The sequence below is a fragment of the Pecten maximus genome, chromosome 4 (assembly GCF_902652985.1).
Source record: "Pecten maximus chromosome 4, xPecMax1.1, whole genome shotgun sequence".
NCBI classification, from domain to species: domain Eukaryota; kingdom Metazoa; phylum Mollusca; class Bivalvia; order Pectinida; family Pectinidae; genus Pecten; species Pecten maximus.
Window position 1 is genome coordinate 10319644 of NC_047018.1, and position 12466 is coordinate 10332109.

Consider the following 12466-nt stretch of genomic DNA (forward strand, 5'->3'; position numbering starts at 1 on the left):
GGCAGGGTACATGTATTGTATTGTGAAGGAGACAGGGTACATGTATTGTATTGTGAAGGAGACATGGTACATTTATTCTATTGCAACTGACGATCTCAATATAGTAGATAAAAGTTCAAACATCAGGATTCATCCTTTCTCTCATTTAACAAGGATATTGCTTGTCTACTTGTCTGTACGGAAGAGCCCAGACCTGTCTCCTGTGTCTACATACATAGTCCCCTCCGACTCCATGGTACAGAAGAGCCCAGACCTGTCTCCTGTGTCTATATACAGTCCCCTCTGACTCCATTGTACAGAAGAGCAGCCCAGACCAATCTCCTGTGTCTGTATACAGAGTCCCCTCCGACTCCATTGTACAGAAGAGCCCAGACCTGTCTCCTGTGTCTATATACAGTCCCCTCCGACTCCATTGTACAGAAGAGCAGCCCAGACCAATCTCCTGTGTCTGTATACAGAGTCCCCTCCGACTCCATTGTACAGAAGAGCCCAGACCTGTCTCCTGTGTCTACATACACAGTCCCCTCCGACTCCATTGTACAGAAGAGCCCAGACCAATCTCCGGAGTCTACATACAGAGTCCCCTCCGACTCCATTGTACAGAAGAGCCCAGACCAATCTCCTGTGTCTGTGTACACAGTCCCCTCCGACTCCATTGTACAGAAGAGCCCAGACCAGTCTCCTGTGTCTACATACACAGTCCCCTCCGACTCCATTGTACAGAAGAGCCCAGACCAATCTCCTATGTCTACATACACAGTTCCCTCCGACTCCATTGTACAGAAGAGCCCAGACCAATCTCTGGAGTCTACATACACAGTTCCCTCCGACTCCATTGTACAGAAGAGCCCAGATCTGTCTCCTGTGTCTACATACACAGTCCACTCCGACTCCATTGTACAGAAGAGCCCAGATCTGTCTCCTGTGTCTACATACACAGTCCCCTCCGACTCCATTGTACAGAAGAGCCCAGACCTGTCTCCTGTGTCTGCATACACAGTCCCCTCCGACTCCATTGTACAGAAGAGCCCAGACCTGTCTCCTGTGTCTACATACACAGTCCCCTCCGACTCCATTGTACAGAAGAGCCCAGACCTGTCTCCTGTGTCTGTATACAGTCCCTCTGACTCCATTGTACAGAAGAGCCCAGATCTGTCTCCTGTGTCTACATACACAGTCCCCTCTGACTCCATTGTACAGAAGAGCCCAGACCTGTCTCCTGTGTCTGTGTACATAGTCCTACTCCATAACCACTAGCCTTGTCCAGAAGGACCCAGATCTACATAAATAGTCCCCTCTGACTTCATTGTCATTTGGCCTTGTTCAGTAGAGCACATGCCTGTTTTCTATGTTATACTATTCCCTTAATCGCCTCACTCAGCTGGGCTACAGATTTCGGCGACTCATCCTTCAGAGCCAGTGCCAACATCACCGGCTTCTTAATATCCAGCTTACCAAGTACATTCTTCGCAAGAACATGCATCAATGGCTGCAACACAGAAATTACGTTTTATGTGAAACTGATTCTGCTTTCTGAGTACAAGTAATAATAATAACAACACGGGTAGCTAGAGTCTAATTTATCTATCTATGTAACACTGTTAGGATAACAAGAAAGTCCTTATTAATTACATACATATATGGATAAGTATTTATAAGCATAACATAACTAAATCAATTAATGGGATTTATACATGTCTGTATGTATGTGATCATCTATATTTATACCAGTAACTGTCCAAAAGGGATAATACACCTCCTGGAAATATTACACAAATGCTAGGATTTCACTTTTGTAACAAGGGTGAATTAGAATAAATGGGATATGATATGGCCAGGACCGGTTGTCATGAACCACCGTTTGCTTTATTGTCACAAATTACTATGCCTTTCCAGGCTAATATTCTCAATACCTAGATTTTTTGGTGGGGATGAAAAAATGCCACACTGTAAGTGTTAAGTGGTTACAGAAAGAATCATATTTTAGCTGAGAAACTTTACCTGCATGTTGGAATTTTATTTTGGCTGCATTTCTATTTCACCAAAAAATGGAAATTCAAACATTTATTGCAAAAAATATTTTGTCATGGATGAAATCATATGACCTTTCTTGCAGTGATAAATGATAAATATTGACCTTATCATTGTACTAATAAAGCAATTTATTACCCCCGGGTATTGTGTTGTTTTTTTTCTTTATATAAAGGGGAGTCTCCTGTCTATATTATAACACTGTTCTGTGGTGTTCCTGGTATCACAGCCGGACAGTCCTCCTGACAAGTGTTAGCACTCACAAAGGGAAGAATTCTTACAAGCTGTACTCAAATATAGGAATGCTTGATTGGAAACCTTTTCTTGGGAATTTGGTTTATTTTATTTATTTAAGGACGTGCTAGGTTTTAGAGGTGGAGGAAAGGCGGAGTACCCGGAGAAAAATCACCAGCCTACGGTTAGTACCAGGCAACTGCCCCACGTGGGTTTCAAACTCGCAACCCAGAGGTGGAGGGCTAGTGATAAAGTGTCGGGAGACTTAAACTACTACTCCTTCGTGGCCCCTTTCTTGGGAGATAACATTTTAGGAGTGATCACAAAATATCCCATTAAAGTGCTATACTGACTTTTCTTATTAAAAAGGGTGAAGTAAGTACTAGTTGTAAAAGGATTTTACTGGTGAAGGACAAGTATCTAGTTGGGGAATTTATTCTGAAACTGTCCATGTGTAAGTGTACAAGATCTTTACTAACTATAGTTGGCCTTTAGAAAGCATACCTCGTCCCGTCCCATAAGCACTTTGGTGGAATATGAAGGTCTGGAAGGAGTTATGGCATCATCAACAGCAACATCCCTGGTCAGTTCAATCTGACAAAGAAAATAAAACACCATCAACAGCAACATCCCTGGTCAGTTCAATCTGACAAAGAAAATAAAACACCATCAACAGCAACATCCCTGGTCAGTTCAATCTGACAAAGAAAATAAAACAAAACAAAATCTACAGATATCCACTCTGGTATAGAAAGTCAATATCTAGCTATTTTCAACAATAACAAAACTATAACACACAACCAATTATTGTGTTTCACTGGCCTTTAGTGAATAGCCTAGCATTACACATACTGGGTACACATCGGATAAGTCATGCTTCATGAACATGTATAACTATAATTTTATAGTTTGATATAAGAATTATTAATGGCATATACCCAATGTGAAATGCAAACAAATTATCAAAACAAATTGCGAATTATTTTTATGGCAAGCCAAAGTGGAAAAAAATGTCACTATTTATGGATATCTATAAATGATTTATGGACATCCATCAATGATTTATGGATATTTATAAATCGACTTGTGTATATTTATAAATCAGCAGGGTAGATAACTCTTGCAGGTTCACCACCGGAACTATTTTCCACTGATTATTTACAGATATAATCTTAACGCAGTTTTCAGTAACTTAATAATCATGATGAAAACGTTTTGTTCTGCAGCTTCTGCTCAATCCTACCATGGCATGTACCCTAATCATCATTACACCAGATACCTATCTGTATACATTTCTTTTCTGTCTTCAGTTCCATGGAGTCTTCTCTATATTTGACTCGTTTGGAGTTAAGCTTATACGAAGACAGAAACAGAAGCTTATACGAAGACAGATCATGTGGGTACTGACAATAGATGGATGACATGTCAAAATATGTATACCAATTTAAATGGCAAACATTTGGGGAATGTCAATAAATTATGCAGTGGCAGTGTTGTCTTTTGTTAATTCCATGTTTCTTTTTCGTGTTAAGAGTCTCAACACTAGGAAATTGGAAGTCTATTGTAAATGTCCGAACGATTCGCATGTGGTCATATTAGAGGCTCAGTATTAAGGCTATTCCTTCTGCTAAAAAAACAACAATTAAGGAAATATGAATGTATATTGCTAGTAGTTGGTGATGTAAATGATTGCAATTATTAAGAGTTAAAAAGAAAAGAACCAAGCATACAATTTATTTTGTCATCCAAGAGGGGAAAATGTCTCTTTTTTTTTACACATTTTTGAGACCATACTTTTATATCATGGCAAACATCATATTTCTTTTACATTTTTAATAATCCTTCATCCCTTTTGAAATGTTGAAGTATCTTTTAATGGTCTATTAATTAATGGTTATTTTCTTTAGTTCAAGTAAAAGCATTTTATCTGTGATATGTAAAGTAAATACTTTACACAAGTTTATTGTTAACAGATACATGTTGCATAAAGGACACACTTTCAGTTTAAAAGTAAATTAGTCTATATTTCACCCATGGATACACATAAATCAACGCCCTCTACTGTCTACTGTACATGTAGTCAAGCTAAAATATGGATATCCATAAATTAAATTATGAATATTAAAATCAATTACAGATATTTGTAATTATTTATGGATATCCATAACTGAATTATGGATATCCATAAATTAATAGTGACAATTTTTTCCATTTTGGCAGAAACCACCTATTTTGTGAAAATGAACTATTATGTATCTATGATGTAAATTCCCCTATGGGGTACGTATTTTAGTGTAATAGCTACAGAGTCCAATTAACCTTCCACTCAAATATTGTCCCCTTGTCTAAGGATACATTTATCAAATGTGATGTATATCATGGTTAAATAGTCAAAACTGGCCAATAGTAATTTTCAGTTCATGTACTTCTAAATCTTTGTAATTTACATACCAAGTTTCCTAACTTGTTAAATTGTGTGACAACCACAAAAAGCTTGTCTGCAAAGTGGCTACATAGGATGTCAGTTTTCTGATTGTTCACCATCACAGCTTTCTGTAAATATACCAGCATTATTGGTAACATCAAAAAACAATTAATGTACAAGAGAGTATATGGATACAAGGACACAAAGAGTAGATACTCTAGAGGAGCCCAAAAGACAGGTTAATGGACACCAGATACTATTTTTACGAGCATTTGTACATTCTTTATACCAAAGTAGCCAATTTCAGATCAACTGACAAACAAATTTGCAAAAGACTGGTAGATATCTAAATCAGAGACATTATATATTACGATACTCCAGGATATGTCTCTGTCTAAATAAATGTTAGGTTTTGTTGAATAAGTCAGTGTTACTGTAGTTGTTAAGGTTTCAGTGTTGATATGACATACTGAGTGTCTACTGATGCTATTACAGACATAAAAAATATTACATATGACAATCCGTACATAATGCGATCGCATCCATGTATACGCACCTGTGTTGTTTTTACTGGAAACCCACAGACTTTACCATCGCTGGGTGCATCCATCTTGGAAGTGGCAGGGTTATCGCCCCTTGACATGTTCAGTTCCTGTTTGGACAGTGAAGAGTTGACACGCAGAGCGTTTTCCACGATATACAAGTAGACTTACAAAGATGCCTGTCGATTATGTCAGTATTGCGTATGCGGTTACAGTTGCTGCTGGAGGTATCCTGGGTTATACTAGAGCGGGTAATGTACTTATCATTACTTTGAAATGTTTATATCTGTTTTACATCAGCTGAAAAGTGCAAACCGAAAGCATGATCATTGCGTTACAATCCTTCAAGTCGGCGTTTTTCATTATTTGTATATAATGTATACACGTTTTACTCGTATTTCTGTAAAGTAAACGCGTTTCTTTACAGTTATGCATGAATAAATAATTCCATTCTTCCTGAATTTATTTTGAGGTGTACCCTACTTTCTTTTCACACGAAATAACCTTGTTACAGGGAGACAACTGGAATAATTGTCCAAAGTTTAACCAGGGACATACTACCTACATGTATGTCCCTGGTTTAACCTAATAGCCCTAATAAAAAAAACTGAGGCCTAAAATATGTCCCGTCCCTTAGTTCTGTTAACCCCACTCACTATATGTTTGTGTCTGCCATAAAGGTTTCTTTTTCTCCACTTTCCAGGAATAGGAACTATAATAACTGAAGTCAAGGCTACTCAAATTGCCTTGCATCCTTGGACCGTCCTCTGTCCATCCCTCCCTCAATGATTCTTATCATCGCTATTTCTCAGAAAGTACGCAAGGAATTTTTCTCGCATTTCATATGTATGTTCCCCTTGGTCCTTAGCTGTGTATATTGCATTTTGGGATCGATCGGAAAACAACATGGCCAGCAGGCGACCATCTTGGATTTTGACAATTGAAGATTGTTGTCACCATTTCTCAGAAAGGACTGAAGGGATCTTTGTCATTTTTCAAAGCTAAGTTCCTCTTGGTCCCTAGGCCAAGTTTCCTTAGGCTCTGACATCAAGTCTGGTTTAGGGCCAGAGCACACTACTATATGAAAATTTGGAATTCTCCGACACCATTTGGTGTTGTTAAGATTTTGGTGCAAATACGGTAAAATCTGGCGTGACATGACACCTATCTTACATATATATGGATAAGTGAGATATTCATTTACCCCAAAATGCCATATCATTGTTCTATTTTGTCCCTGATACACTGCCACCACCTGTCCCTATCTCTAGTTGCTGCCTTTGCTGACGTTCAACTACTCCATCCCAGCCTTGACCATTCCTCAGTTAAGTCCTCCATGTTGGTTTTGGTCGGTACTTTTCTCTTTCCCTCTGGATGCCATGTCAGTATAGTGATACAGATCCCGGTGGTACCCATTGATTTGATTTGAAAATATTTTATTGTTATAAACAAAAGGATCGGGCACAAGTTATTACAACTTAGAAAAGCCCTCTCCACAAATATATATGTTACAGAAAGTGTGATAACGACACAAAATGATTACATTGATTTATATAGAAAGATATTCTTAGTACATGGCCAATCGATTTCTATTTCCTGTTTGCTATTGCTTCGCTGACCCTTGGTGTTCCTGTTCTGCGATGAAACTTTTCATATATAGGATATCTTATTCTCAGCAGTTGTTTCAGGCATCTGTTCTAAAAGGTGTCAAGCTTCTTTTTGTCTCGCTCTGTTCTTTTTCCAAGTTTCACTTCTATGTTTAAAGGGGGCATTCCATCATTGAAATGGGTTTATGCTATAAAAACAAAAGTAAACGGGAATCTTGTATATTTTTCAACTAGTAAAAGTTATAAACTTTACAGTAATACAACACTCAAAGCCTGAAGATAACCAAAATTCTTAAAAATAAAAGTTTTTGAAAATGTGACTTTGATCTGGATTTCGAAAATTAATCGCTGCAAACGACTATTAATAGAGCATGCACAGACAGGATAGAGCAGAAATGGAAGTTCTGCTCGAAGTTACACTTGTTACCGTGCTAACAAATCGGACACTATAACAAAATATTACCTCATCGAACCACATTAAATGATTTTACAAGTATACTGTGTATTTGTCTCATCTTTATAGCCATTTCCTTCATTTACATTCATGTACACATCACGGACGCAAGGCGATTTGAATTGCCCATCTGATGATGGTGGGCTATTCAAATCGCCCCGCGTCCGTGATCCCTCTGTCCGTCCATTCCTCCCTCCCTCAACAATTCTTGTTATCGCTATTTCTCAGAAAGCACTGAAGGGATCTTTCTCAAATTTCATATTTAGGTTGCCCTTGGTCCATATTTATGCATATTGCATTTTGAGACCAATCAAAAAACAACATGGCCGACAGGCAGCCATCTTGGATTTTGACAATTGAAGTTTGTTATCGCTATTTCTCAGAAAGTACTGAAGGGATCTTTCAGAAATCTTCATATGTAGGTTCTCCTTGATCCCAAGTTGTGCATATGAATTTTGGGATTGATCAGAAAACAATATAATCGTTGTGACTTTTGTTTGATATTCTGAAATTTTGAAGCGAGTAGAGCAAAATTGCCAGTCTAGATCTTCCAGTTTTGTGATGAAGTCCAATCTTATTCCTTTTGGTTCTCTTTCTGTTGTTCTTTTCATTATGAAGTCTAGATCTATTACCATCAAATGGGAACTCCAGACAATGAGCAACCCTGTTTCACTCCTGCTGTTATTTGGAACTAGTCAGGTTCTTCACTATATTCTAACACTTCACATTCAAAAGTTTCATATAGAATTTTGACTATTCTGATTGGATTATCTGGGATCCCATATAACTTCTTGATAGACCAAAGGCTCTCTGTGAATGGAATCAAATGCCTCCTCAAAATCAGAGTAATTGTCTGGAGTGTACCTTAGTTCCTTGGTTTATTTCCTGTGTTCTTCTCATTTTTCTGAATCAAATTTGATACTTCTAAATTATGGCACACTTAAATAAAAGTAAAATTATTCGATGCATTCACCTGAATACTGATGAAATAAAAAAATCAGGTCAAGGAGGTCAAGGTCACACGGACCAGGAAAGTTGACTGTTGTTTGGCTCCAGTATTTTTATACATTTTCGGAAGTTTTAAGAACTCCAACAACTATGATTTTTGCACAACATTTGGCTGATGAACTCTAGACTCATATCATCTGAAAATTTTTGCTCTTAAATGTGCATAAAGTGACTTTTGAGGCTTCGAAAAAAATCACAATGGATTAGACCTTACCGTGTGACTACTGTTAACGACGCACCTTTACGCGTATATACGTTTACCTGTGGAATTATATAGTGTAGTGTGCACACCTATACTGGAATTGGACTTTAATCATGGGTAAAACTGGTACTGCAGGTAGAACTACTTCAACCTCTGCTAAAACAACCGATGAAAGATTGGAAGAAATTTCTGCGATGCTCTCTAAGTTAGTAACAAAGACGGAGATGGACAAAAAGATCGACCGTATCACAGACAAAATGGAAGAAAAATTTGCAAGGTTGAAGGACGATATTAGGAAAGAAAATCGGGAACTTATCGACTCTTACGAAAGTAGGATCTTCGATTTAGAGAAGGAGAATGATGAACTACGAGAGACTGTTACAAACCTTCGATGTACTTGTGCAGAATTACAAGTTTCGAGGATGGAAATGAACAATCAGTTAAATGACTTAGAACAGCACGGTCGAAAAAATTCCATCCGGATATTCGGTTTGGACGATCCTTCGGAAAAAGAGACTGTGGAAGAGTGTAAGGAAAAGGTGACCAAGTTTGTAAACTCTAGGTTAAAAGTATCTCTTGCCAAAGAGGATATTGACATAGCCCACCGACTGGGGAAATTTGTGACTGGTAGAAAGAGAAACATTATTGTAAAGTTCACCCACAGAACCAAGAAATTCGAAATTCTGAAGGAGAGGAGAGTGTTGAGAAATTCAGGAATTACCATATTCGAGGATCTCACCAAACACAATCAAGATCGCCTGAGAGAAGCATACAAACTAGACTGTGTTAAAAACTCTTTCAGTACAGACGGAAAACTTTTCGTAATATTGAAGGACGGTAGGAAACGTAGACTTTTCCATGACACACCATTAAATGAGGACTATCTATGTAAAGATGGAAATTTCCGCTAATACTATAAACAGATACAGTGAATTTTTGACACTATAGATCGGTTGTGGACATTACCGAGGCATCCCCCGGTCTCCGATCTGTCATTGTGACTAGATATCTATCAGTTAGATTTGTACGTATCTGTGTGTGATATCCTTAGCGTTTCTTCGGCATTATATATCTGGGATTTAATTATCCATGCGGAGAGACAATGTACAGGTAAGCTTGTCATGCTTCAGTGATTCTATTTTATATGTCTTGGATATTATTCTTATACAGTAGGCTAGGCCTATATATAACGTTAATACAGTAATAAATTATGGTCATAAGTTGTTTATTTATTTATTGGCGTGAACTTTCAACTTTCAAGATATTTTTTTGAAATTATAATAATGCGATCGTCAACTTTATAAGAGTATTTCCAGAAGTTAATTGAGGTTCATATGATTTAATGTTTTTCTCGAACATTATATTTGTTCCGGCTACTAAACGTAGCTTTTTCCGGAATTATAATGCGACTATTGTATCTTGGTCAGTCAGACGCTTCACAGAGTCATTGTGCCGTTTGACACAAGCATTCGAATGACCAAGACCTTTTTCAGATTAATCTGTCACTTCCGGTTTTTAGAACACAGCAGTAGAAGTACACTGTAGTTTCGTCTCTGAATGTTTTTTTTTTCTTGAGTGCGTAAGTGTAACAGTAGTCTATGACTGAGACTTCACACTTTATATCTTATGCTTCTGTTTTATGTATGTATGTTTCATGTTATGATGTTTTCAATGATTTTTTATTCTCTCTTTCTCTCTCTGTTTCTTCTGATTTTCTCTCGACTTTGTGGGAAGGTAGGCTCGCATGACTACATGTATACTCTGTTCCTATGGCTGATGCAGGTGTGACATTTGTTTCGGCCAATTGTCAAGGGCTATCCGATAAACTTAAACGTAGAGATGTGTTCACTTATCTCAGGGAAAATAAATATAGTATCTACTGTCTACAAGATACCCACTTTACACAAGAAAATGAAGAATTAATTAGGAACGAATGGGGTTATGATTGCTATTTTAATTCTTTTAGGTCAAATGCGAGAGGTGTTGCTATACTTTTAAACAATAATTTCGAGTTTAAAGTTTATAGAGAAAAGAAAGATTCTACTGGTAATTTCTTAGCTCTAGACATTGATATAGAAGGTTTGCGCATTACGTTGATAAATGTATATGGTCCCAATATGGATAAGCCAGATTTTTATAATAAAGTTTCTGAAGCTGTTGATTACTTTAACAATTCAAATATTGTTTTATGTGGTGATTTTAATCTTGTATTAAAACCCGAGCTTGATTATTGTCAAAACTACAAAAACTTAAATAATGCCCAGGCCAGAAACAAGGTTTTAGAAATTATAGATAATTATAATCTAGTAGATATTTTTAGAGAACAGCATGAGGAAAAAAGACGGTACACATGGAGAAAAAGTAATCCTATTAGACAAGCTCGTCTCGACTTCTTTCTTATATCAGAGAATCTACTATCTAGCATAAATTTCTCGGGAATAGACCCTGGTTACCGTTCAGATCATTCCATACCTAAAATAATTATGAAAGTTAATGAATTCAAAAAAGGTAGAGGGTTATGGAAATTGAATAATTCATTATTACATGATATTGATTATCTTAATCTTATAAATAACTGTATTGATAGTGTTAAGAAACAGTACTGTGTCCCAGTATACAACTATGAAAATTTGCATGATATACCTGACCAGGATTTACAACTTACTATAAATGATCAGTTGTTTTTAGAAACCGTGCTAATGGAAATTCGAGGGAGAACTATCTCTTACTCTTCTTATAAGAAGAAACTGCAGAACATTACTGAGACTAATCTTAGGAAAGTTATAGAGGAGTTAGAATCTGCAGATAGTGTGAATATAGAAGAACTGAATATGAAGAAAAAGGAATTAGAAGTCATAAGAGCACAGAAGGTGAAAGGTAGTATGATTCGATCTAGAGTTAGGTGGGTTGAGGAAGGGGAAAAGCCAACAAGTTATTTTTTCAGTCTAGAAAGCAGAAATTTTACATCAAAAATTATACCCAAGTTACAAAAAGACAATGGTAAAATTTTGACAAAACAGGAAGATATATTGGAGGAAGTAAGTAATTTTTATAGAAAACTTTATGATTCTACTGATATACAAGAGGAGATTAATTTGGACCAGTTTCTTTACGATTGTGATGTTCCAAAATTATCCTATCATGACTCACATAATTTAGAAGGGGAAATAACTCTGGAAGAGGCCAGTAAAACCTTAAGGCATATGAAAAATAATAAAAGTCCGGGATCTGATGGTTTCACAACTGAATTTTTTAAATGTTTTTGGAGACAATTAGGAGTTTTTGTTGTTAGATCTGTTAATTATGGTTATCAAAGGGGGGAACTATCAATTACTCAAAGACAAGGGGTTATTACTTGTATTCCTAAAGCAGATAAAGCGAGACATTTTATAAAAAATTGGAGGCCAATTTCTCTACTGAATATTGTTTATAAAATTGCATCAGGGACTATAGCTTTTAGGATCAGAAGTGTTTTAGATAAGATAATAGATAGGGATCAAACAGGTTTTCTTTCAGGGAGGTATATAGGGGTTAATACAAGATTGATCTATGATATAATGCAATATACTGAGGAAAATGATATTTCGGGGATGTTATTAATGTTAGATTTTGAAAAGGCTTTTGACTCTGTGTCTTGGGATTTTATTGATAAAGTTTTGACTTTTTTTGGTTTTGGTGTTGGTATTTCGACTTGGGTCAAAGCTTTACATAGAAATGCATATTCAGTAATTAATCAGGGAGGAAATTTATCGTCTTCTCTGAATATCAAGCGGGGCTGCCGTCAAGGGGATCCAATCGCCCCATATTTGTTTATATTATGTGCTGAAGTTTTGGCAGTCAGGTTAAGAAATAATGATAATATTAATGGTATAGATATTGACAATTGTCCAGTATTAGTTTCCCAGTATGCTGACGACACATCACTTATTTTAGATGGATCACAAAATTCTTTGTCTGAGGCAA

The 12466-nt window shown here is 36.7% G+C and overlaps 2 protein-coding genes across 6 annotated transcripts in view; one reads left to right on the top strand and one right to left on the bottom strand.

Annotated features, from left to right (window-relative positions):
* LOC117325203 (proteasome assembly chaperone 3-like) lies at positions 1 to 5360 on the bottom strand. Of its 4 annotated transcripts, none has more exons than XM_033881278.1 (5): positions 5247 to 5359; positions 4717 to 4818; positions 2770 to 2859; positions 1153 to 1489; positions 1 to 1095 (listed from the first exon to the last, which is right to left on the bottom strand). In XM_033881278.1, exons 4-5 carry the CDS (start codon positions 1233 to 1235, stop codon positions 267 to 269), a joined length of 912 nt encoding a protein of 303 aa, XP_033737169.1. In that variant the 5' UTR covers positions 1236 to 1489; positions 2770 to 2859; positions 4717 to 4818; positions 5247 to 5359; the 3' UTR covers positions 1 to 266. The 4 variants fall into 4 exon arrangements, with proteins under 4 accessions (XP_033737169.1, XP_033737168.1, XP_033737170.1 ...); XM_033881277.1 differs by having other exon boundaries at positions 1 to 193; positions 254 to 1489; XM_033881279.1 differs by having other exon boundaries at positions 1 to 1489; positions 5247 to 5360.
* Positions 5322 to 12466, top strand: part of LOC117325204 (transmembrane protein 14C-like) — a 14781-nt gene continuing 7636 nt past the window's right edge. The window contains exon 1 of one of the 2 annotated variants that reach the window (XM_033881281.1): positions 5322 to 5483. In XM_033881281.1, coding sequence (XP_033737172.1) covers positions 5408 to 5483 — 76 coding nt within the window. In that variant the 5' untranslated portion in view covers positions 5322 to 5407. The remainder of the gene's footprint in view (positions 5484 to 12466) is intronic. The other variant, XM_033881280.1, reaches the window with a different exon arrangement.